This window comes from Hemitrygon akajei, chromosome 9, assembly GCF_048418815.1.
Source record: "Hemitrygon akajei chromosome 9, sHemAka1.3, whole genome shotgun sequence".
NCBI lineage: Eukaryota > Metazoa > Chordata > Chondrichthyes > Myliobatiformes > Dasyatidae > Hemitrygon > Hemitrygon akajei.
In genome coordinates this window covers 146,224,275-146,249,313 of record NC_133132.1, presented here as the reverse complement: position 1 = coordinate 146,249,313, position 25,039 = coordinate 146,224,275, and the positions used below count along the sequence as shown (strand labels likewise).

General features: G+C 40.7%; 1 protein-coding gene across 4 annotated transcripts in view; it reads left to right on the top strand.

Annotated features, from left to right (window-relative positions):
* The window catches only part of LOC140733628 (chloride intracellular channel protein 5-like), a 129,169-nt gene that overhangs the window by 35,698 nt on the left and 68,432 nt on the right, over positions 1-25,039 (top strand). The window contains exon 1 of one of the 4 annotated variants that reach the window (XM_073057212.1): positions 16,860-17,225. The exons of 2 other annotated variants lie outside the window; for them this stretch is intronic. In XM_073057212.1, coding sequence (XP_072913313.1) covers positions 17,163-17,225 — 63 coding nt within the window. In that variant the 5' untranslated portion in view covers positions 16,860-17,162. Of the gene's footprint in view, positions 1-16,859; positions 17,226-17,811; positions 17,905-25,039 lie in introns of those variants that run through there. One more of the 4 variants, XM_073057213.1, reaches the window with a different exon arrangement.

Sequence of the window (25,039 nt, the reverse complement as noted above, 5' to 3'; positions counted from 1 at the left end):
GTAACGTGTGATGGAATATTATAATCATATTAAAATAATTCCATTGTTGATTTTATCACCTATTTTCCACACCCTTTCCCATTTTTGAATGCTAAGTTATAGCTAGTGAGCTGTCTTCTGTCTTTTGTATTTAGATTAGATATCCAATCAGTATTTAAATTTGAATAAATAGAAAGTTTCCCAGTCTTGGAGCTATTGTCTCTAATTGAATTACTTGCACACTTCCAGGTATGTTGAACTCTGACAACTTCTGAAGTACTTTTGAGGCTGGATTAAACATTAAATGGGTAGGATGTCAACAGATTTTTATACAGTGCATTTATTTCAGTTTATTTACTACGAGGGTCAAGACATTTTTGCACAGGTGGGGCTTCAATACAGTCACCCTGCCTTGCTTGCTTATAGAAATTGTCAGGAAGGGACTGAAAGCGGCTATTATACCTCATCCCAGAGCTATTGGCATTCTAGAGATGTGCACAGTGCTTAAACCATGTTAAACTTGCTTGAGTTGTTTTTCTCCATATCACCAGCAGCTAAATAGTCAGTTTTTGAAGACCAGAAAATGAAATCTTCAGTCATGAATTGAGAGGATTGCAGAAAATGAATCTCAGGGTTGTATATGGTGACATGTACGTACTTTGGTAATAAATTTACTCTGAACTTAGAAATGTATGAATAGTGAATTGTACCATTTGAACTATTTAGCTTCTCTGAGGAGCAATTGTTTAATCTTAGTGTCTGAAATCTTGATTGATTCTGCTTGACTGTTGTAACCTCACTTTGGCCGCGCTCCTTGGTAACAAATGTTCCCTTGGTTTTTAAATTGACTTGCACTTGGCTTCTACACTAACAAAAGCTGCTTTTTTGTCATTCTGGTGTGCTGGTGGATATAATTTTAAAAAAAGAGCTACACAAACAGTGCTCTTTGAAGAACAGTAACATTACACTAACAAGCCTGTCCCTCTACTTTTTCCAGATCCCCAAGGTAATGCCACAGTAATTGTGCATTGGTTTACGTGGCTTTGACTATTTTGATAAATTAATTTCTGTTTTCCCCCTTTTTTGCTCATGTCTTTTTTTTGCATGTTTCTTTCTATTTCAAGCTGCATTTTTTGATATTCTTGCATTCTCCATCCAGTTGGCTGTATGCAAGGTTTCTTGCAACATGTTATGGATTGCGATCTAAGTTTTCCCCTTTCTTAATTCCCCTACCCCACATTGCCACTTGCTGTTTCTGTCTCAGCTATGCAATTCTTTGGCATTTGGGTTGTCTGTGGGCAACTGGTGGAAGAGGGAAATATTGCAGTGTGATTTGCATGCTATTCAAATATTCACAGCCAGAGGGTAGCAGTGAGCTGGCAGCTGATGTTGATATCGAAGTTCGAAGCAAATTTATTACATATATGTCACCATATAGAAACCTGTGATTCATTTTCTTCTGGGCAATCACAGTAAGTACAAGAAACACAATATAATCAGTGGAAGACCGCACCCAACAGGACGGTCACCAACCAATATGCAAACAAACTGCAAACCCAAAAAAGAGGAAAAATCAATAAATAAGCTATAAATTTCAAGAACATAAGATGAAGTTCATGAAAATGAGTCCATTGTGTGGGAACATTTCAATGATGGGGCAAGTTATCCCTAGTGATTGCAAAGCGTAATGGATGAGGGGTACTTGCTGTTCCTGAGCCTGGTGGTGTGGGTCCTGAGGCTCCTATACCTCCTTCCTGATGGCAGCAGTGGGAAGAGAGCATGACCTGAGTGGTGTGGGTCTCTGATGATGGATGCTCTTTCCTGTAACAGAATTCCGTGAACGTGTGCTCAGCGGTAGGGAGGGATTTTCTGTACAAGGGGATTGGTGTTTCCATACCAGGTCACGATGCAACCAGCAAAAATCTGTAGATCCTTGTTTCCTAACTTTTCCTAGTTCTCGTGACATGTCGGTGGATTGAAATGCTCACAATTTCTCTGGCCATGAAGACAGTCTGACCCAAGCAGCTTGTAACATTTTCTGAAAATGACAAATGCTGCAACTACTCAGTTATGAAGATGTGATGTATGAGTGGGCATATGTTGGTCGATGAGGCAGCATTATCTGTGGAGAGAAGAATTAACTTAGCAGTTCAGGTCAATGGCATTAGACTAATGGATTATCGGCACTCAGTTGCCCACCATTGAGAACATCTACTATAAACGCTACCTGGGCAGGGCGAAAAGCATTATCAAGGATGCAGCTCACCCTAACCATGGACTTTTTACTCTCCTCCCATCCGGTAGGCGCTACAGGAGCCTCTGCTCCCGCACCAGCAGGCACAGAAAGAGCTTCTTCCCTGTGGCTGTGACCCTGCTGAACCTCACATCACAGCGCAAAGCAGTATTGCACCCATATTGGGCTGTCTCAGTACTTTTATATTTGTGTGCTGTAGCACTTACTTTTATTCACTGTTATTATGTAAATAACACTATTCTTTGCATTTCTGGTTAGAAGCTAACTGCATTTCATTTGGCTTTGTATCTGTACAATGACAATAAAGTTGAATCTAATCTAATTTCATTAAACTACAGAAATATTGAAAACAAATGTTTTAAATTGCCATATGAAGACTTAAGCAAGAGTGAATAACATAGTGATGTTGATATCAAAGTTCAAAGTAAACTTATTAAATGTATGTCGCCATATACAACCCTGAGATTCATTTTCTTCTGGGCAATCACAGTAAATACAAGAAACAGTCTAATCAATGAAAGACTGAGTGAAAGGCCACTAAAGGTTTATTAATTCCATTTGATCTGCTTAGAGAAGGTATAAAAGGAGGGAGATGAATGAGGTGTGGGGGGTGGTGAAGGAAATGTTTTGTAACTGTGTCACAGGACACAGTAGCTGCTGCGAATCTGAAATAAAATAATGCTAGCAACACCCATTGGTTTTTGTATCTATGGACAGCCACACCATGGAGCTAATTAATGATCTTGTATCAAACTGGCAAGTTCTTGCACCAACTGGAAAAGTTGGTTCCCTGAAATATTTAAGTGTAATAGCCTAGAGATTAGAAAGATGCCAATCATTGAGCTTATGTTAGACTGCTATGGAACAGTGTAAACAGACAAAGAGAGCATTGTGGGAATGCAGGATGAGGAGTAGGGCAACTGTAAGTAGTTTGAACAGTTGTTCTCAGAATGAATACCCAATCTCTATTTGGTTTCTTTGGTATAAATTACATTTGAAAAGAAATACAAATGAATCAGTTTTACCTGGGAAATTGAAATTGAATGGCTGTTGTCAAAGTACAGCATGGTCCTGCATACTGTCTTGGATGGTGGGAAATGAACAAGTAAAAGGGCAGTTGTTGGATTTCCTTTAGTTGCATGGGAAAGTGCCAAGAGAAGAGTGTGTGTTAGAGGGAATTGGGTTTGATATCATCATATGTTGTGAAATTTGTTAACTTTGTGGTAGCAGTACAATACATGAGAAATGTAGAGAAGAGGAAAAAGAGTGAATTACAGAAAGTATACATGTGTATATTAAATAGTTAAATAAGTAGTGCAAAAACAGAAATTTCAAAAAGTAGTGAGGTAGTGTTCATGGGTTCAATGTCCATTTAAGAGATCAGTTAGCAGAGGGGAAGAAGCTGTTCCTGAATCACTGAGTGTGTGCCTTCAGGCTTCTGGACCTCCTTCCTGATGGTAACAATGAGAAAAGGGCATGTCCTGGGTAGTGGGGGTCCTTAATAATGGATGCTGCCTTTCAGAGGCATGGCTCCTCGAAGATGTCTTGGATATAATGGAGGCTAGTACTCATGATGGAGGAGAGGATCATTAAGTTAAGAGAGGGACTGGTCCCTTTGAAAAGATGAAATGCGATGGAAGATTTGTCAAGAAGTGGACATTAAGGCAGGGGGTATTTTGTTGAATGTTGAGACTTGTGGAGTAGAAGTCAACAGATTTGGTCCTTGCGATGCGTGCTAGAAGAGTGGGAGAGAAAGGAAGTCAAGCAACTGAAGGAGGTAGAGTGCCCTGTTGGAGGGAGAGGCATAGTTACAGAGAAAGGAAGCTATTTCAGAAATACTGCTATGGATTTGTAATTGGAGCAGATACAAAATAGAAAAATTGGAACAAGTTGTTGCAGGATGCAGCTGGGACAGCAGTGGGAGTCTGCTGGCTTGTAATGGATCAAGTTTGCTAGCCTACCCCTTCAGATGAAGATGAAGTTGAAGAGGTAGACTACCTGTTATTTGGCTTATGCAACTGAAACGTCAGTCAATGTTAATGGATAATATGTACTTAAAAGGATAGTTTATTTTAAATGCAATGCAAGGCTTTGAATTTTTCAGTGCAAGTGATATATTGATTTTTGTTTCCCTTTTAAAATTAAATACCTTGCACTGCAGGTTAAGCATTCACATATCTCTAGGGATATTGAGTGCTTGCTGATGGCAATAATGATGTTTTCCTTCTGTGCACGCTACAGTAACTTGTTTGGATTATTCAGTGTGCACAAAGAACTGATAGGCCAAAAATAATCCTCATTCATACAGCTCCTCTTTCATACTTTTCAAAATTTAAATAGTGGTATAAAGGTTAATAAGTATATCACATAATTTATAATTGTTTCCAATTTCATTTATCTTTTTTTCTGTTCCAGTGCTGGATGTGGTGTAAGTACCTAAGAAATTTTGCTAATGAACACAGATCTTGAAAATTATTGAGCTGAATAAATACAACTTATAAACTTCAGAAAAATAAGTCCGGTATATTGTGGTCTCCAACAGACTTTTTAATAAATTTCTACAGGATCTTTAACATAAGAGGTCAACATTTATTGTCCATCTCCAATTCCCCTTGAGATGCTGAGTCACACCTTTTTAGCTGCTGAAGTCCTGCTGGTGAAAGTATTGCCTCACTTCTTGAGTAGTGAATTTCAGAATTTGGATCTACTGACAATAAGAGCAGTGATTATATTTCCAAATCAAAACTGTCTACAACTTGGAGAAGAACCTTTTTGAAGTTGTGGTGTTCTTGAGCTTGAGGGGTGCTGTTGATGTAATGTAGTCTGAGGATCTACGTCGATCTTTGAGAATGGCACACGTTGCAAACACGGTATGCTGGAGGTAGAGAGAATGAATATTTAAGCCTTAAATTTTGAGGTGATGAATGAATGCCTATCAAATACTAGTTGCCACCTTTGCCCTGCTAGCTGTTCAACTTCCGCAGTATAGCAGTTACTTTTAAAACAGCAAAACTGCTCAAAGAGTAAGCATTAACCATATTTTAATGGTTTTGAATGTAACTAAACAGTCAACAAAATGTTTAATTCCCCTGGCCTTAACCCCTGCTCAAACCAGATTAAAACTGACCTAATTCAAAGCATAAATATGCAAATCTACTCTTCAACTGTACTTTTCTGTTGCAACTATACTGCAACAGAAAATACAATCTAGACAGAAAGGAAATGGATATGTGGCTCCTACATTCAGTGTGGTTGAGGTTAATGGTGTGTGGAAGGTATTCAATCACAAATTCTGACTTCTGCCTTTTGGGTAATAGAAAGTTAGCCATTCATTGAACTACTTTCATTTTCACAGTATTTGCTGGTCAATTTGAGTGGAAACACCAGGACACTGATGATGGAGGACTCTGATTCATGTCAGGAGTTGGTTACACTCATTATTTTAATGGCTTATCATTTGTGTCCCTTCAGGAGGTTTACAGTGTTACAGAATGTCAGGTAATATTAGTACAACCCTCTCACATTGGAAACTGCTTTTACCTTGTACTTTTGAAGCATGGATGTAACTTGTCATGATCAATGCACGCCTGAGTATTGTCCAGCTCTTTCTGTATGTAGGCACGGTGTGCTTCATTAAATGATTGTAACACCATGGTTCACATTTTTTTTTAATGCTATGCTGTAGGTATTTAATTTTACGGACTCTGTAAGAGTGGTCTGTTCTGCTTCCAGCCTGTTTGGGTTGTTGTTGAAGATGAGGGATGCTGAGGAATGTGTGTCATCTAATTAGGATGGTGGAACTGGGAGGCTTTGTGAGGGACACTAAGGTTGGTCTTGGATATTTTTGGTTCAGCAGGAGATGAAGGGAAGACACTGCAGAGAATCGATAATAGGATTCGACCCGGTGGGAGACCGTGATTCGATGGAACAAAGAGTTGGGGTCTGCTGAGGATCAGTGAATATGTGTGACTTTTGGAAGAGTTGAGCACATTTGGCTGTTCAATTATAATGAGCCCTTTTTGTTTTTTTTCTTTCTTTCTCTTTACTAACCCTTTAGTTAACTTAAGATTCATAAATATAATTCCTTTGATCGTACGCAGTGTGCTGTCTGTTATTTCTTGTCTGTAACAGGGTCACAAATGACACAGCAACTGCACAAACTGGGGGTTTGGGGTGGGAGAGCCGTCTCAATCTCACGGGTTTGGTGGGGCTGCAGTGTGTCTTCCCTAGACTTGTGCAGCCAAGGAAACCAGTGAGGTTTCATGATGATGCTGCAAATGAAATTTACTATCTGAGAATATCACCGCTATAAACACCTGATGGAGCAAGGATTTGAGGAGATTGCTAGGAAGCATCATGCCAGCAACTGTAACAGTTTTCCTCACAATGACAGCCATCGGAGCGGTCCTGGTACATTACAGGCAGAGATCTTCGCCTTTGGTGTGGGATGTGAGCAAACTCCAGTGGTGATGTGGTGTTTCCTAGGGGTTGGTGCTGGGACTGCATTTTCCATTGTATATCAGTGATTTGGATGACAGAATTGATGGCTTTGTGGCCAAGCTAATGAACAGTACAAAGATAGGTGGAGAGGCCGATACTGTGGAGGAAGCAGGGAGTCTGCAGAAGGAGTTGGGCAGATCGGGGAAAATGGCAAAGGTGGCAGATGGCATACAGTGTCAGGAATTGTATGGTCATGCACTTTGGGAGGAAGAATAAAGGCATGGACTATTTTCTGAATGGGGAGAAGACTGAAAAATCAGAGGTGTAAAGGGACTCGGGATTCCTTGTGTAGGACTCCCTAAAGGTTATCTTCCAAGTTTAGTTGGTGGTAAGGAATGCAAATGCAGTGTTAGCATTAATTTCTCGGGCAAGAGTATAAGAACAAGGATGAGATGCTGAGGCTTTAAGGCATTGGTCAGACTACTCCTGGAGTATTGTGAGCAGTTTTGAGCCCCTTAGTTGAGAAAATAGGTGATGACATTGGAGAGGGTCTAGAGGAGGTTCACAAAAATGATTCTAGAATCAAAGGGTCAGTGGATGAGGAGCATTTGACTCTGGGCCTGTCTTGCTGGAATTTGGAAAAATGAGGGGGGGATCTGATTGAAACATATGAAATATTGAAAGGCCAAGACAGTAAATTTGGAGAGGATGTTTCCTGTAGTCAGTGAGTCTAGGACCAGAGGGCACAGCCTTGGAATAGGGGGACTTCATTTAGAACAGAGATGAGAAGGAACTTCTTTAGTCAAGTGGTGAGCCTGTGGAATTCATTGCCACAGACAGCTGTGGCGGCCAAGTCATTAACTACTTTTAAAGAGGTTGATGAGTTCTTGGTTAGTCAGGGCGTAAAAGGTTACAGGCAGAAGGCAGGAGAATGGAATTGAGAGAGATGGTGAAGCAGACTCAATGGGTTGTGTGCCCTATTTCTGCTCCTATGATTTATGGTCTTGCACAAGTCAGAGGGGAGAGTTACCGTTTTCGCCACCGCTGGCACTCCGTAGAATGGAACTAAATCCTTTGCTTTTTAAATGATTTAAGTTACTTTGACCTTTGATTATTTGCTGTTCTTGGAAGTATCATCTCTGTGTTAGTGACACTGATTTTTGTAGTTCTGCAACATTTTGATAACCTTAATGTGCTGTTCACTTTGGGTTGAAAGAAGCAAGCTGATTATCCTTCAACCAAAATAACTTTTTTAAGGGGAATTAACTTGAAAACATTTGGAATAGAAATATAATGCTGGTTAGGAAGCAGTCAACGCGTACTTCGCATTTATGGGGTACAGCTCAAGATGAAAGTATTGAAATAGTTTGGCAAGAATGAATAGCATGAATAGAATAAGACAAGAAAATAGTGCTGACATCAAAGAAAGGTGTGGCGATGGTGCCACTATTAAATTACCAGACTAAAAGTTCAGAGCTGGATAACATTCTGGAAAAGAAGGTTTGAATACCACCAGAGCAGCTGTGCAATTTAAATTTGGTTATTGATGTTAAATACAAAAATTATTAAATTATGGTAATGACAATTTTTTTTAAATCTACAGTCTTTGTCTAGTCTAGCACAGCAATAATGCAACTCTTAAATACTGTCAAAAATACCCCAACAATTCAATTTCTATCCAGTTAGGAACAGATAAATTCTGACCTGTCAGCATTGCCCAGATCCTGAGAATGAAAGACGACTGTTCCTTGATTTAAAAGGAGGGCTTGGATAAAGATTCATACATGAAATGGATTTGTCTTGGATGGCAGATGGAGGTGGAAATTAGTGATTGTGGATGAAATATCAAAACTTGCTGGGAAAACTGAAATAAACCTTGAAAATGCCGGAAGCCTTGTTGCCCTGCTGAATATCTAATAGAAACTGAGCAGCAGTTTCTATTTAGATTAGAATTTGTGAAGGCATTTTGGATATATGGCAAGAAGCTCATGTCAGTTAAAGATCACAGTATTACTGGGAACAGTGTAGATGGCCATCTCCCAGAGAGGATGAGATTGAAATAATGACAACAGGATCTGATTTCTTTTTGTGTTAGTGATTAATGCAAATCCAGATTCATTTATTTATCACATCTAATCTGAAGTATAGAGTGAAATGCGTTTTGATTTTAAAAACCACCACAATCTAAGAATGCTTGGGCAGCCCGTAAATGCCGCCACACATTCTGGGGCAAACATTAATGTTCACAATGTTCAGCAGAACAATATCAAAACAATCCCCCTCCTCTCTCCCATCCCTCCCCACCCGCACGTGTGCACGCACACAGTACCTAGGACAGGCCCAACAACCTCCATTAGACTTGCAAACTTTGGCCATCTAACTTTCCCATTGGATTCACGGGCTAGTAGACCCTGGGCTTCCATTTGACCTTCAATCTTTGGTATTGACCCAAGGGCCTCAACCTCTGGACTCCTCAGCATGATGGGATCCTGAACTCCAGACTCAACAACTAGGGGCCCTTGTACCTCCTGCCCACGTGGAGCTCCGATCCTGCTGGGACTCACTGACCGGGGGTGGGGGAGTGATGGTAGCTCCAACCCTGTTCCTCAATGGTCTTCATCTACAGTGCTTGCTGGCCCACCATCCTTCCATGGATATTCTTTGTCCATGATGACACCGGCCTTTGAAATCAGAGCAGAGAAGTAGACTCTGTCCTGAACTCTTCACTCCCCACATTCCTGTCCCTGGTCCCTAACATCCCTTTCTGGCCCCAGCACCATCTCTCCAAAGCTAAAAGAAAGTCTGACCCATGACCTTGATGAAGTATACGGTCGGCACCTTGTCATTAGCCTTGTCCTTCCTATTATTCAGCAATTGCCATGAAAAATTTGATTAAACACTCAAAACTTAATCCATGAAATAAATTACATTGAAGCATAAGAAATTGTAATTCAGGAAGTTATTGGTTTCATATTTGTAAAAATAAAGATGTATTGTTTGTCCTAATGGCTTCGTACATGGAATTTGAACTGGGATGTGTAGAATGCAAGTTGGCAGATAATTCCTCACTCTGTGATTGGTCCAAACTTGAGCTTTGACTGGAGCTAAAAATAGTTGGTGTATAAAAAGAGAAGAAAAGGCAGCACGCTCTCCTAGTCCATTTCTGAGTTACTGGTTGGCTTGTCACTTTATACATTTATCTTAATTTCCATAAAAGCATTTTACTTTGGGACCTCAGTATCTTCACTGTGCCTCTAGAGGGCACTAGTACATGCCATATAAGAGCAAAATCAAGTCAATTACTTTTCAATTGTATTTCTCAGAAGAAATTTATTTAGAGATGCTGCATGGGATGAGATGATGTTAATTAGCTGATAGTCGAATTGGAGTTTTCAACTTTATTCCCAGGTTTAAAGATCAAGAAATAACGTTGACAGCATGAACTCTATTTATTGTAGAGTGTTCTCAAAACTGAAAGAAGAATAATTCTACAGCAAATCTGTTAAATTTGTGAAAGACAAGCTCTTGAATGATGAAGAAGATTATGTCCTTGTAATTCACAAAAACTGCTATTTTGGTGAAAGAATCCTGAACATGAGGTCGAAATTTTGATGTTAGGGCTTTAATTATTTTTTTGTGTGAGCTCAAATCTCTGTTAAACCAGGAATAAAATTTTTGCTTGTACAAAAGTTTTCTGGTGGTTTCGTTTTAAAGTCTACCTGAGTTCAAATAAACTCATCTCGAGCTTCCATCCCAGAGTTTGTCATTGAAATGTCGGTTATAGTCGATACTTGTACCTGGCTGGAAGCCAGCGGAGTGTTTATTTGTCACATACACTAGGAATGCACTAGATCCTTTTCATCTACCCGAGTTGTATTGACAATTTTGCAAAATATTCTAAAACGCACATTTCTGAAAGACATTGAGAAAGATGTTACAATTCATTGTTGCTCAGTTTTAATTCATGAATTCAGATTTAACTTTCGCTTCTTGAGTGATCTGTGCCATCTTTGCTGTTATGGTCAACAGAAAGGAATATGACAAGGACATCTAATCAGTGTCAATCTTACAGTTAAAATTATCACCACAAATACGTGATGCCTTCACCAGTTTATTTCTATTTTTTAAAAATGTATTGTCAAGGCCCTTCTGGCCCTTTGAGCTATGCCGCCCACCAGCCCCCCAAATTAATCTGAGCCTAATCACGGGGCAATTTACAATGACCAATTCATCTAACAACTGGTCCATCTTTGGACTGTGGGAGAAAGCCGGAGCAGCTGGAGGAAACCTGGGGAGAAGGTGCAACCTCCGTACAGGCAGAAAGATTGGACCCAGGTCGCCTGTGATGTAAAGCTTTGTGCTAACCACACTATCATTGCCACCCCACCACACCATCGTGCTCAGCTAGCTTTGATAATTAACATTGAGATTTTAGAAGGGTGTTGATTACCTTTTTCATTAACTAATATTTGTATCAGTATTTTTTAAAATGGTCTAGCACACCCAAGAAAGCAAAGGAATTCAGATTAGTGGCAATAGTGTGCAAGGGTAACATGTCGATAATGAAAAGGTGTCAAGGTTAGAAGTGCTAAGAGTTTTCACAGGTGGATTTAATTCAGCTTTCCTGGAGTAGCTGGACAATCTTGCTGTAATTACTAAATAGTAGTTATGTAGTTTTACTTGTTTCCCATCATTCTGACTAATTCCTAGGCCTGATTCAATCAGATAGCATGAAAAAGCAGGTTTGTGGTTGACTGAGGTCAGTTGTGGTACAACCTACTCCCAATCAGTTGAGCTCATCTTGCTTCCTTCCTTGACTTCCTTCCCGATTGGTGTATGTAATGCTTAGATTCTGTTCACACCTGCACAGCACAAGATGTGGATGGGCAGGAGGATGTGGGCGGTGAGGGAGGAGGGGTAAACATTGTATGTAAAGGAGAACAAGAACTCCTGAATAATATCTAAAATGCTGGAGGAACTTGGCAGGTCAGGTAGCGTCTATGGAAAGGAATAAAGAGTGGATGATTTGGGCTGAGACCCTTCATCAGGACCCACAAAAGCTCCAGAAACTGTTTGACATTTGCACAAAGAGCCCAAAGATGCTTAAAAGGAAATGGAGGAGATTCACCAGAATGTTAGCACCAAACACAAAATGCTGGAAGAGCCCTGCAGGCCAGGCACTGTCTATTGAGAGTAAACGTTCAACGTTTCTGACTGAGACCCTTCACCTGGACTCATTAAGGGTCTTGGTCCAAAATGTTGATTGTTTGCTTTTTCTCATAGCTGCTGCCTGGCCTGCTGAGTTTCTCCAGGTGTCCGTGTCCGTCCAGCACCCACAGGTTTTTTTTGTCTTTGTGGTTCATCAGGATGTTGCCTGGGATGGAGCATTTTGGTTATGAAGAAGGCCTAGAGAAGCTAGGTCTGTTCTCCGTGGAACAGAGGGCAATAAGAAGGGCAATGAGAGGGGTATATAAATTTTTTTTAAAGGGATATAGATAGGGTACAGCATAGGAAGCTGTTCCCCATGTCAGAAGTAAATAAAACTGGAAAACACATGTTTTGGGGTTGGGGAGAGCATATTTATAGTGAAAATGAAAGGGGAACTTCACTAGAGTATGGAAAGTACGTGGAATTCACTGCCTGAGAGAGTAGTTAAAGCTGGTTCTCTGACACCATTTAAGTAGCATCCAGATGAGCATTTGAAATGCTTAGACATAGTGTTATGGATCAAATGCTGGGTGATGGGATTAAATCAGAGGAGGTTACACCATGCAAATCATGTTTTTTGTCCCAATTAGTTCAAATTAATTATTTGGAACAGTTCTACTTGCATATTGCATTTTAAAAGTTGGAAGTGGAAAATACTGGTCATATACCTGCAGAACGTGAAAGGAGTGCTGGTATTTGTAACCAAGGTATGGCCTGTACCACTGTGCTTCTGAATTTCTTGATTTTTGTGCTTTGCCTGCTGCTCTAGTCTTACATTGCTGTTTTTCTGTGCTTCCAATGTGTTGATGCAGTATAGGTATATAGTCATCAGTTATAAACCTGAAGCAGTGTTTCAGTCTGAAACATGGTCAGTTCCATCCACCCCTCCCACAGATACTGAGTTTCTTTAGCAGGTTATTCCAGAATCTGGGGTCTCTTGTTTCCTTTACTACTCCACATCATAAGTCTCACACTTGTTCAGGGCCTGTCTAACATGTTATTTTCATTCGTGATTTTCCAAATTAAAATATTCATTGAAAAATTAGTGGATAACCGTACTTTCCTCAAAATGGAGCAAGCAACTCCAAAATGCAGTTTGAACTCAAATGTAGAGAGTAGTACTAAAGTCTTGGACAACTATGGCATCAAATTGGACTAGGTAATGGAAGCAATGTTCATTTTCTGTGATAGAGGAATGACCATAGCAGAGTTACTGTCTATTTCAAATCCCATCCGTTTTTTTTTTATCTGTACCTAATAATATTGAGTTAATATAAAACTGAGCTTTTGTCAGTTTTGTCAATTTCACTTTTGTCATAGCTGAAAAATTCCACTCGCGATGTTTGTGTAGTTAGGTTTCTCTCTGGGTATTTGTAGAAGGCTTTCGGGGTATATAAATGAATGAGGTTTCCATTTCTGTAATACCTTGTGTTATCTCAAACAGCTATTTATCCAGGCACAGTAAAGTGGTAAAGAAAAGAGAAACCCTTTGCCTTTATTCCCTTTCTCTCTTTCCTTAGGCAACACTTCTCTAAGGTAGCTGCATTATAGCAATTACTGGACAAGTCTTCGTTATATTTTTGAGACTTTGCCCAAAGTTCAGGTTCATTGCGTGTTCTAGTGGAATTTGAACTTGTGATCTCGGGGCCAATTGTTCAGTAACTGTTGTTTACTTTATCCAAATCTTGGCAGACTCAGTGTTTGAACTTAAAGTAAAACCTTCAAAATTATGTTAAGATCATTTTTTTTTTACCAGTTATGTAAAATTCTGATTTGAAATTCTGAAAGCCATGTTTTAATTTTAATAAAAGTGCTTTGGTTAGCTTCTCATGGACCCAATCTATAAAATACACTGTACTAGGAAATAGTGTTGGAAAAGAGCAGAAAAGCTGGAAATGGAATGTGTGAAATGTTTGTTAGAGCTCTTGAATTAGATTGGACATTCTCTTTGTGTAGAGAGAAGCCAGAGGGTGATAGTAGTTGGTCGTCTCTTTGACTCGAGGCCTATCACAGGGAGGTGGCGTGCTGCAGGGGTCAGTGCTGGTCCTTTGTTGTTTGTCAACAATATCAACGATCTGGATGATAATGTGGATCAGCAAATTTGTGGACGACACCAAGATTGGGGGTGTAGTGGAAAATGAAGAAGGCTGTCAGAGCTTGCAGCAAGATCTGGACCGGCTGTGAAAATGGGCTGAAAAATGGCAGATGGAATTTAATGCAGACAAGTGTAAGGCATTGTACTTTGGTAGGACCAACCAAGGTAAGTCTTACACAGTGAATGGTTGGGCACTGAGGAGTGCACTAGAATAAAGGGATCTGGGAATTCAGATCCATAATTCATTGAAAGTAGCATGACAGGTAGCTAGGGTTGTAAAGAAAGCTTTTGAATCATAGGCGTTCATAAATTAGAGTATTGAGTACCGGAGATGGGATGTTATGTTGAAGTTGTATAAGACGTTTGTGAGACCTAATTTGGAGTATTGTGTGCAGTTTTGGTCTCCTACCTACAAGAAAGAGATAAATAATGTTGAACAACTATAGAGAACATTGCTAGGGTATTTCTGGGCCTAGAGGACCTGAGTTATAAGGAAAGATTGAATAAGTTAGTACATTTATTCCTTGGAACGTAGAAGATTGCGTGGAGATTTGATAGGAGGTATACAAAATTGAGTGGTATAGATAGTAGAAAAAGCCTGCTTGCATTTACCCTGAGGTTGGGTGGGGCTAAAACTAGAGGTCATTGGTTAAAAATATAAGGGGTACATGGGTGGGGGGGTGGAACCTCTTCACTTAGAGGGTAGTGAGAGTTTGGGACGAACTGCCAGCGCATGTGGTGCGTGCGAGATCCATTTCAACGTTTGAGAGGAGTTTGGATGAGTACATGGCATATAGGGGTACGGAAGGTTGTGGTCTGGGTGCAGGTTGATGTGAGCAGGCAATTTAAATGTTTCAGCGTGGACTAGCTGCGCCGAAGGGTCTTTCTGTGCTGTTTTTCTATGACTCTAAATGTCCTTTTACATTTATCCTTGTAAACATACATGGTGTGCCAGCTGCTCTTCGTCATCAGAATGTGTACTGTTTCATGGTGCAAGCAAATTAATCTTCTCAGATTCAGTTTATATATTTACTTACAGCCTGCTTCCTGACAGTGCTCAAACGTGGAGTTGACCCATTAAATCAATCGTGTAATTAACAATTGTCAGATTTCCTGTGGATATTGACAACTAGATTTTACTGCTGTATGAGCGAACTGAGTCATTCCAAATGCTCATTGCTGATCTCCCAGCACTTAGAATTGGACATGGTGGCCCTGTATCAAGGCTCCTCTCAGTAGCATGTGCTCCTGACATTTATGATGCCCCTAGTGTGCACAGGTTGTGGATGGTGGAACCATTGAGGCATAAAGTGTATAGTTTGATGTGTTTGATGCTGGTTTGTTCCCTTGTCTCAAAGAAGCTGATGGGACAGTTGAAGCACTGTACGGCTGAATGAAATAGGATCAAAATCTGGTTAATATCACCTGCATGTGTTGTGAAGTTTGTGAACTTTGCGACAGCAGTACAGTGAAATACATGATGAATGTAGGAAAAAAAACCTGAATATAAATATAAAATTAAAATAAGTAGTGCAAAAATAGAAATGTTTAAATAGTGTTCATGGGTCCAATGTTCATTTAGAAATCAGATGGCAGAGGGGAGAAGCTGTAACTGAATCGCTGAGTGTGTGCCTTCAGGCTTCTGTACCTCCTTCCTAGAACCCTCCAATCCAAAATGGGGGATGCCTCCTGTCCCCCTTCCCCCCCCCCTCCATTACATCACCCCCACTATTACTATAACAAGCTTGCATTTCAGTAGTGCCCATTGCGATCTTTGAATCTCGCACAGCATATTGCAGACAATGAAGTACTTTTGGTCAGTGTTGAAGTGTTTTTGGCAAGAAAGTAATGCCACTTCTACAGTCATATGTAAGTGCTTGCACTTGTATCTGCACTTGTTGGCTTTTCCATTACTGGGCATTGCTCTTTCCATACCAGGCTGTGATGTAACCAGTCAGGGCACTCTCCACTGTACATCTATAGAAGTTTAAGTTATGGATGATATGCTGAATCTGTGAAAACTTGTAAGAAAGTCAAGGTGCTGTTGTGTATTCTTTGTGGCACTTGTGTGCTGGTCCTAGGACATCCTCTGATAAGATAACACTAAGGAATTTAAGGTTATTGACACTCTTCTCCCCAATCTCCTAGTGAGGACTGGATCATAGATCTCCAGTTTCTTCCTCCTGTAGTAAATAATGGTTCCTTTGGCTTTGCTGAAGTTAAATGAGAGGTGGTTGTGGTTGTATTGAACCCAGTTACAAGCCTAAACTCAAACCATCCACATCTGAGCTGATTTCTGCTCTTTTTAAAGTTTTTTTTTATTCAGGTGTGAAGATGCTATATTATAAGAAATGGATGCCCTAAAGAAACAGTTGTTCCCATGAATTTAAAAGTAGAACCAGCATCACCACAACCTACGTACTGCTGAATTTGTAATATTCATGCAGGTTATTTTTAAGGTGTAAAACAAACACAGCGCATCTCTAGTTTCAGTCCGAGAACTTGGTGTGTAATTTACTGAGAGCAAAACCACTGAAATTGCCTCTGGGTGATTTCACTACATCCAACACACTCGAGCACACAGAGACACAGACACACAGAGGCAGGCTGCTTCCTCCACTAATGATTAATCTACCTGTAGATGTATTTTGTCAAACGCCTTGCTCTCAGGCTACATGTTAGTTTTCCTGTCAGTGAAAGAGTCCGAACAGCTAAACATCTGTTTACAGAGATTAATCTGTGTGTTTGACATTTATGGCCGCATTATTCAACCGCTGCAGCTTTCTGCCTGAGCTTAATAGAAAATAAATAAAAGGAGATCAGTGTTTGCTGACGGAGGCAGGCTCCACCCTCTGTGTGCAACCCAGCCTCTTTCCACTCAGTACTATTTTCGGCTGCTTTGCTATCTCACTTACAACACATACAATTAATAGAAGTTGTTGGAGAGGAGTGCTACACGAAAGGAAAAGAGACTGCCCTTGTTCCTGTCTGAGGACCAGTACACCTGTAAACCGATTTTAAACTTCTGGTTTTTGCTTTGGGTGTCAGAGGTGCATTGAGTGTGACTCGATGGTCTTTGGAATTTGCTGGAACTGTCCTGGAGGGAGAATGTATTTATGGTTCCAAGTGGATTTTTGAAGCTCTGAGGTGAGGAACAGTGATCAGAGGACCAAGAATCACTTTGACATGGCAGCTCTGGCTCCTGTCAATGGATTAGACAAGGATCCTGAAATAGAACTGTTTGTCAAGGTAAGGTACTTTTAAAATTCAAGGGGAAGGGGACTTTCAGTAGTTTTGAGCTTGTTTAAGGAACAAGGATTGATGTATACTTAGTTTAAATACACTGGAGTTTTTATAAGCTTTCTGTGATTCTTTCGGTTATGAGGCAACAAATGTTGACTGAAGCAACCCACACAAAATTCTGGGGAACTCAGCAGGCCAGGCAGCTTCTATATAGAAACGAATAAACAATTGACATTTCTGGCTGAGCCCTTTCTTCTGGACTGGAAAGCGGGGGGGGGGGGGGGGCGAGGAGGCGCCTGAATAAAAAGGTTGGGGGAGGGGAAGGAGGATAGGTAGAAGGTGATAGGTGAAGCCAGGTGGGTGGGAAAGGTAAAGAGCTGGAGATGAAGGAATCTGATAGGAGAGGAGAGTGGATCATAGGAGGGGACCCAGAGGGGAGGTGATGGGCAGGTGAAGAGGTAAGGGAACAGAGCAGGGAATAGAAGAGGGGAAGGGAAATTTCTTTTACCGGAAGGAGAAATTAATATTCATGCCATCTGGTTGGAGGCTACCCAGAAGGAATATAAGGTTTACTCCTCCACCCTAAGGATGGCCTCAACGTGACACAAGAGGAGTCATGGACCGACATGTTGGAATGGGAAATGTTTGGCCACCGTGAGGTTGTTTACTAAAGTTTGTACAGCAGGTGTGTTAGCCAGAGCATTTTTTTGAACTGCTTTTGAATGACTACTTGGGGGAGGAGGGTAAAGAATTGTGAGTTAGTGCTATTATGATGTTTAAAGGCACCAAATGTATCCGAAACATTGATTCCATCTCAACTGCAATGTGATAATCTGGGTCGTACATAATGTCATCACTCCAAATAGGTGGAAAAACCCGTGGGTTATCTGTTGTACTGGAAAATTTATGTAATTCTGACTGCTTTCAGAATAGATGGATGTATTGAATCAACTACAATTCCTACAGCCTTGTTTGGCTGAAGTTATATTTGAAACATTTCAGTGCTGTCAAGAATATATTTGTGATGTTTCAGTTATTGTAATTGAGTCAAATCCAGATGCACCAAATTACTTCAAGCAGTAGTTATCAAGAGAAATAAACAACTGTCATGTTGTCCTTAGTGAATACTTTAAATTTTGTGGTTTCTCTCGCTCAGATCTCAAATTCTATCATTGATAATTAATTATGCATGCCGAATGCTATGAACCAGAACTTCAAAGATCTTTTTTCAAAATAATGAAAACAATTTTATTCTGTTCTTCCATTGTTCCACTTATTTCTAATTTGCCTTAGTTAACTGTTTGCTGGTGTTGTCATGAGAACCAGTCATGAGATTAATCTTGCACATTGTCATTTTAGCAAAAAGCTTTATTGTATCCTGACAAATCAAACTCCAAAGTGAACAATTTTAAACCTACTCATCAGAGTAAATGGCATTCATAATTGTTTTTCTTTTTGAGATTGAACTTGGGTATGGTACCCTGCACACACAGCTGGGCAATTCCCATGTTTTCTAGCCTGTTCTTAGCTAGCTGATCTTTGTCAAGATTAAGTAAGAGTTTTGGCATACTCTGTGATGGCTGCCAATTCAGTGTGAAACAGCAGGAGAAGAACAGTTAATGCTGAACTAATAGGTGACAGAGACCACAGATTGTCCCAAGACTGTAATTGGATGGTTCCTCAAGTACTTTGTCCAGTCTGATCACTGACAAATGAATGGCAATTAGATTTTTCATTTCAGAACAGCTATGTGACTGTTGCTTATATCAGGGAATGAAGTTTTGAATCAGGAAATGTAAAATGTTGAACTGCAAACCTGCATAAAATAGTGAAGAATATACAACTGTAAAGATGGGCCATTATTTCAAAATTGACCAACTATTGTGAAAGAAAGGTGGTAGGTGGAGTCCCGGGAAGCTGGGTATACTTGCCTTTAGAATGATGTGTTAGAATTGGTAGCAAACTTTCTTTCCTGCAGGTGAATTTCTCCATCCTGTTGATTTATAGCATCTGTTGGTTCTGATGGTTATCTGTTGACAACAGGAAGAGATATAGAAATTGGGTACAATAGAGTTGTATTTCTTTTCCTCGAGCTTTCTTTGTATAGGTAGCTTATTGGCTTTTGCATGTTCACATAGAAGTGACTTTCAATGGCAACAACAGGCAAGGAACCTGGCACCACACAAAAGTGAAAACTGCTAGGGGGAGAAAGAATCAGATTTGAAAGAGGCTACAGAAAGCTGTCAGGGTACTGGTCTCCACAGTATCCAAGATATCTTCAAAGAGCAATGCTTCAGAAAGACGGCGTCCATTATTAAGGACACCCATCGCCGGCACTTGCCCTCTTCTCATTGATACTGACAGGAAGGAGGCATTGAAGCCTGAAGGCACACACTCAGCAATTCAGGAACAGCTTCTTCCCCTCTGCCATCCGATTCCAAAATGGACATTGAACCCATGAACACTACCTCACTTTATTTTAATATACATTATTTCTGTGCACTATTTTTAATCTATTTAATATACATGTGTATACTTTAATTGATTTACTTTTTTCTTTCTATATTATCGTGCTTTGAAAGTAGAGCTAATAGGACTTGATGTTTCAATCCCGATGGTAAATCAGCACTCTCAATGTTGGCAGTGGGCTTGGAGTGGTGACAAGGAGGGTAGGTGGGCACCCTCGGGGTCATCAGGTGGGCACCCTCCTTTGAAGTTTCGTTGATAAGCCCATGAATTCTCCAGAGGGCTGAACAGTGCTACCTGGTGTCCCTGATACATCCCCCTCAGTTTCATACCCTCCTGTCTTCATCTTGCAGCCCAGTTATTGTCTTTCCTTTTAATCCAAATTCAATTAATGATTTCTTCTGCTGCATTTGACAAGGACTTGATTACTTGTTGGAGTGAATAACCCCTCACCCCATCTTCAATAGACTGGTCTTAGATGTACTGCTGTTGCTGAGTTAACAAATTTCACGACATATGTTGGTGATGATGAGCAGGATTCTGAGATATGTTTCAGTTTGGACCTCTAGAGGTGCAGTGTAGTTCATTCTGTATGAATGACACTTCCTGTCGGCAAGCTGTTTTTATATAATTTCCTGCGTAGATTTCTTTTGTTCAATTTGAGGTACACGGTAGAAAGACATACATCTCTATCCTCTGACCAACACACACAAAATTTTGGAGGAACCCTGCAGGCCAGGCAGAATCTATGGAAAAGAGTACAGTTGACGTTTCAGGCCAAGACCCTTCAGCAACTGTATCCTCTCTATATCTGCCCCTGAAACAGCAAACTCTCTTTTTACTTAAAAAGCCAGAAGAGAGCTTCTATCTCGGGTGATTTTTGAGAAAGTGTTTAACTCGCTGCATAGCTTTGTACGTACACGCTGCGAGGGAAGTTGATCACGAAGAAAACAATTGCTTTTCCGTTTCTTTTAATGTAATGTTGAAATGTACGATATTCAAATTAATATCAAAAAGAATCCCAGCTTTGTTTATTTTGAATTTATTATAGCTCTAAAAAGCATCACAAAAGAATGAATTTAAACTTCATATGGTGGGAGGTTTGGCATTTAACATAAATAACATAACAATGGATTTGAATGATCTGGAGTCAGACCCTAGAAGGTTCTAAGTTCTTCCCAATCCATTTAAAGAATGGGTCAGCCACCATTGCAAAATATATCACTAATTTTTAAAAATTCTCTATGAATAGCCATAGAAATGAGAACCCAGAGCGTTAATAAATTTTGAACTGCATGAAGCAAAATAAGTTATTTGTACAGGCTGAGCATTCAGACTTGCGTACAGGTAGCATCCTTTTATAGATGAGTACAGACGGAAGGTTTTACCATACAAACAGGTGCAGCTATATAGGACCCTGGTCAGACCCCACTTTTGGAGTACTGTGCTCAGTTCTGGTTGCCTCACTACAGGAAGGACGTGGAAACCATAGAAAGAGTGCAGAGGATATTTACAAGGATGTTGCCTGGATTGGGGAGCATGCCTTATGAGAATAGGTTGAGTGAACTTGGCCTTTTCTCCTTGGAGCGATGGATGATGAGAGATGACCTGATAGAGGTGTATAAGATGATGAGAGGCATTGATCGTGTGAATAGTCAGAGGCTTTTCCCAGGGTTGAAATGATTGCCACAAGAGGACGCAGGTTTAAGGTTCTTAGAAGTAGGTACAGAGGAGATGTCAGGGGTAAGTCTTTTACTCAGAGAGTGGTGAGTGCATGGAATGGGCTGCCGGCGACGGTGGTGGAGGTGGATACGATAGAGTCCTTTAAGAGACTTTTGGATAGGTACATGAACCTTAGAAAATAGAGGGCTATGGGTAACCCTAGTAATTTCTAAGGTAGGGACATGTTTGGCACAACTTTGTGGGCCAAAGGGCATGTATTGTGCTGTAGGTTTTCTATGTTTCTATGTTGTAAGATTCTGAAAGGATATTAAATATGTGGCATAGCTTAGGCATTTTTAAATATAAAATTGTTGGCACGAGAGCAGTTGCCAAATATCAAGTATTACATGGGAATGTTATTTGGATATTGTTGGAGAATATTGAGTTACTCCTCAGTCTGAATATATCACTGTGCAGCTGGGTGTTGGACTACCTAACCAACAGACGTGAGACAGTCAGAATGTACAAATGCTTCTCCCTCCCCATCGTCCTCAACATGGGTGTGCCTCAAGTTGCTGAGCCCCCCGCTGTACACTCTGCTCACATATGGCTGCACGGGCTCACATCTAAGTTGTCACATTGTCAAGTTTGCCAATGACACAGTGGTGGCGGGGCGGAACACCAGCGTTGATAATGGCCTACAAAGACGAGGTGGAAGATCTCAAGGCCTGGTGACAGGAAAGTAACCTCTTCCTCCATGTCAACAAGAAAAAGATGGCTATCGACTTGGGAAAGCTTGTACCACTCACACCCCTCTTTATATCAGCAGCTTCAATCTCCTGGGAGTGCATTTCTCACACAACCTTTCATGGTCCCAGAGTACATCCTAGTTGGTTGGGGAAGCTCACCAAGGTCTCTTGCTTTCTGATGAAGCTGAAGAGAGCTGGACTATGTACATCTCTACTCGCACCGTTCTACAGATGAGCAGTAGAGAGCATCCTTGCCTGCTGCAGAAACTGCACAGCGGTGGAGAGGGAGGCTGTACAATGGCCAGTCAATACTGCCCAACACATCACCAGCACCTGCCTATGCGCCACCAAGGGTGTATATATACAGAAAGGTGCCAGAAAAGGGTCAGTAATGTCATGAAAGATCCCACCCACCCTGCCCATGGGCTGGTGTCCCTTTCCCATCAGGGAGGTGCACCAGTCCACACCAAGACTACCAGACTTGAGGATGTATGCTTAGCCCACTGCTCTACTCCCTCTACCCCCTTGATTGTGAGGCTAGGCACAGCTCAAATGCCATCTATAAACTTGCTGGTGGCACAACTATTGGCAGATCTTCGGGTGTAGAGGAGTGAGATAGATCAGCTGGTTAGTTTTGCAGCAACAACCTTGCATCCAACATCAGTGAGACGAAGAAATCGATTGTGGACTTCAGAAAGGGGATGTTGAGGGAATGCACACCAGTCCTTATCGAGGGACCAGAGGTGGAAAGGGTGAGCAGTTTCAAGTTCCTGGGTGTCAACATCTCTGAAGATCTATCCAGGACCCAACATATTGATGCAATTACAAAAGGCACAGCAGCAGGTATATTTCATTAGGAGTTTAAGGAGAATTTGTTATGTTACTAAGCCACTCGCAAATTTCTAAAGATGTACCATGGAGAGCATTCTGAACGGTATGGTATGGAGGGGCCACTGCACAGGATCAGAAAACATTGCAGGAAGCTGTAAACCCTGCCCACTGCATCATGGGTATTAGCCTTCCCAGTATCCAGGACACCTTGAAAAGGAGATGCCTCAGAAAGATAACATCCACTCAGGGCCCCCATCACCCAGGACATGCCCTCTTCTCTCTGCTGCCACCAACGAGGTGGTACAAGAGCCTGAAGACACACTCATCATTTCAGGTACAGCCTCTTTCCCCTCCGCCATTAGATTTCTGAATGGACGATGAGTTCATAAACACTACCTCAGTATTCCCCCCTCCCCCATTCTGCACTAATTTATTTTTATGTATGGTAATTTATAGTTTTTCCTATGTATTGCGATGTACCGCTGTCGCAAGCCAACAAATTTCATGATGTGCTCGTGATATTAAACCTGATTCTGAAAAAGTTATTTTTCCCCAAGCAGTAAGGCTGATTAACACCTCCACCCACTAACCACCACTATATCGTTTCCTGTCAGTCGCCTTGTGTGCAGACACTCCTGTACCTAGCGTCACTTTTATGGATGTACAATCAATCTATGTATATAAGCTGTATTGTGTATTTATGTTTATTGTTCTTGTGGGGTTTTTTTTGCCCTGCATCAGAGCTGGAGTGACAATTATTTCATCCTCCTTTATGCTTGTGTACAGGAAGTTGCATCTTGAATAGAAATGAGTATAGAAATGTTACTCCAAAAGAAGCAAAACAGAAGCTGGGTAGAGGAGGGCAATTGCATTTCAAGATGTGGCTCCACAACGAAAGTTAATATATTCTACCACTGAAAGTGTGTATGTTCCAAAAAACCACATTCACCCCTCTTGTATGATCATTACTTTACATGGATATTTCTTTTTTTTTCTTAACTTTGAAATTTAGGGCTAGTGTTTAGCTGTTACTGTTTGATATTTAGTACTTGATATTGTTTGAATTGGCTGTGCACCATTGAATTACATTGGTTTTAGATTGTGTTTGGATGTGAACCGGTACATGCCCTCTTCACACTGTTACCATCGGGTAGAAGGTACAGAAGCCTGAAGGTACACACTCAGCATTTCAGGAACACCTTCTTCCCCTCTGCCATACGATTCCTAAATGGACATTGAACCCATGAAAACTACCTCACTACTTCTTTTGCACTAATTTTAACTTTACTATTGAAGAGACATGTTGATAAGCTAGGGCACCAAAGAGTATGGACTGAAGGCAGGGGAATGGGGATGACTGGAAGAATTGGATCAGCCCTTGATTGAATGGTGGAGCAGGTTCAATGATTGAATGGCCTACTTGTGCTCCTATACCTTATGGTCTTACATGCACTTAATGTAACTTGGGTTTCTTTCTCTGTATTTATCACTGCTGCAATTTTAACAAATTTCATGACTTATGCCGATGATATTAAACTTGATTCTAATCAAGCTCTTGACTATCTGTGTATTTGAATAAGAACATCATACAGCCTGTTCATTAGAAAAACAGGGCTATAGGTAAGCCTAGGTAGTTCTAAGGTAAGGACATGTTCGGCACAGCTTTGTGGGCCGAAGGGCCTGTATTGTGCTGTAGGTTTTCTATGTTTCTATAAGCACTGCCTTAAGTCTTTGTCCTTTAGTAGCTCCTGGCCTCTAGCTATAATGTTCTGTTGTTCTGCCTCCAGCGCACTGAAATGTAAATAAACTGCCTTCACTTTATATGGCCTTGTCCACAGCTTATTGTGCTAAAGTCCTTTTGTCACTTGCTGTTGGGTGCAATTGTTAAGAATTGTATTGTAGGAGCACTACAGTTTAGGATTACTTTCAGGCATGGGCTGCACCCTCGACCGACACTACCATGCTAGGGAGTGGAGAACCGTACATCTAGAGCACCGAGTTATAAAGAAACTGGGAACTAATTGCTACAAATTTATTTTTTTTAAAAATCAAAGAAATTCGTCTGCTGCTTGGTTCATATAGAGTTTGATAAAGTTACTGTATTTTGACCTT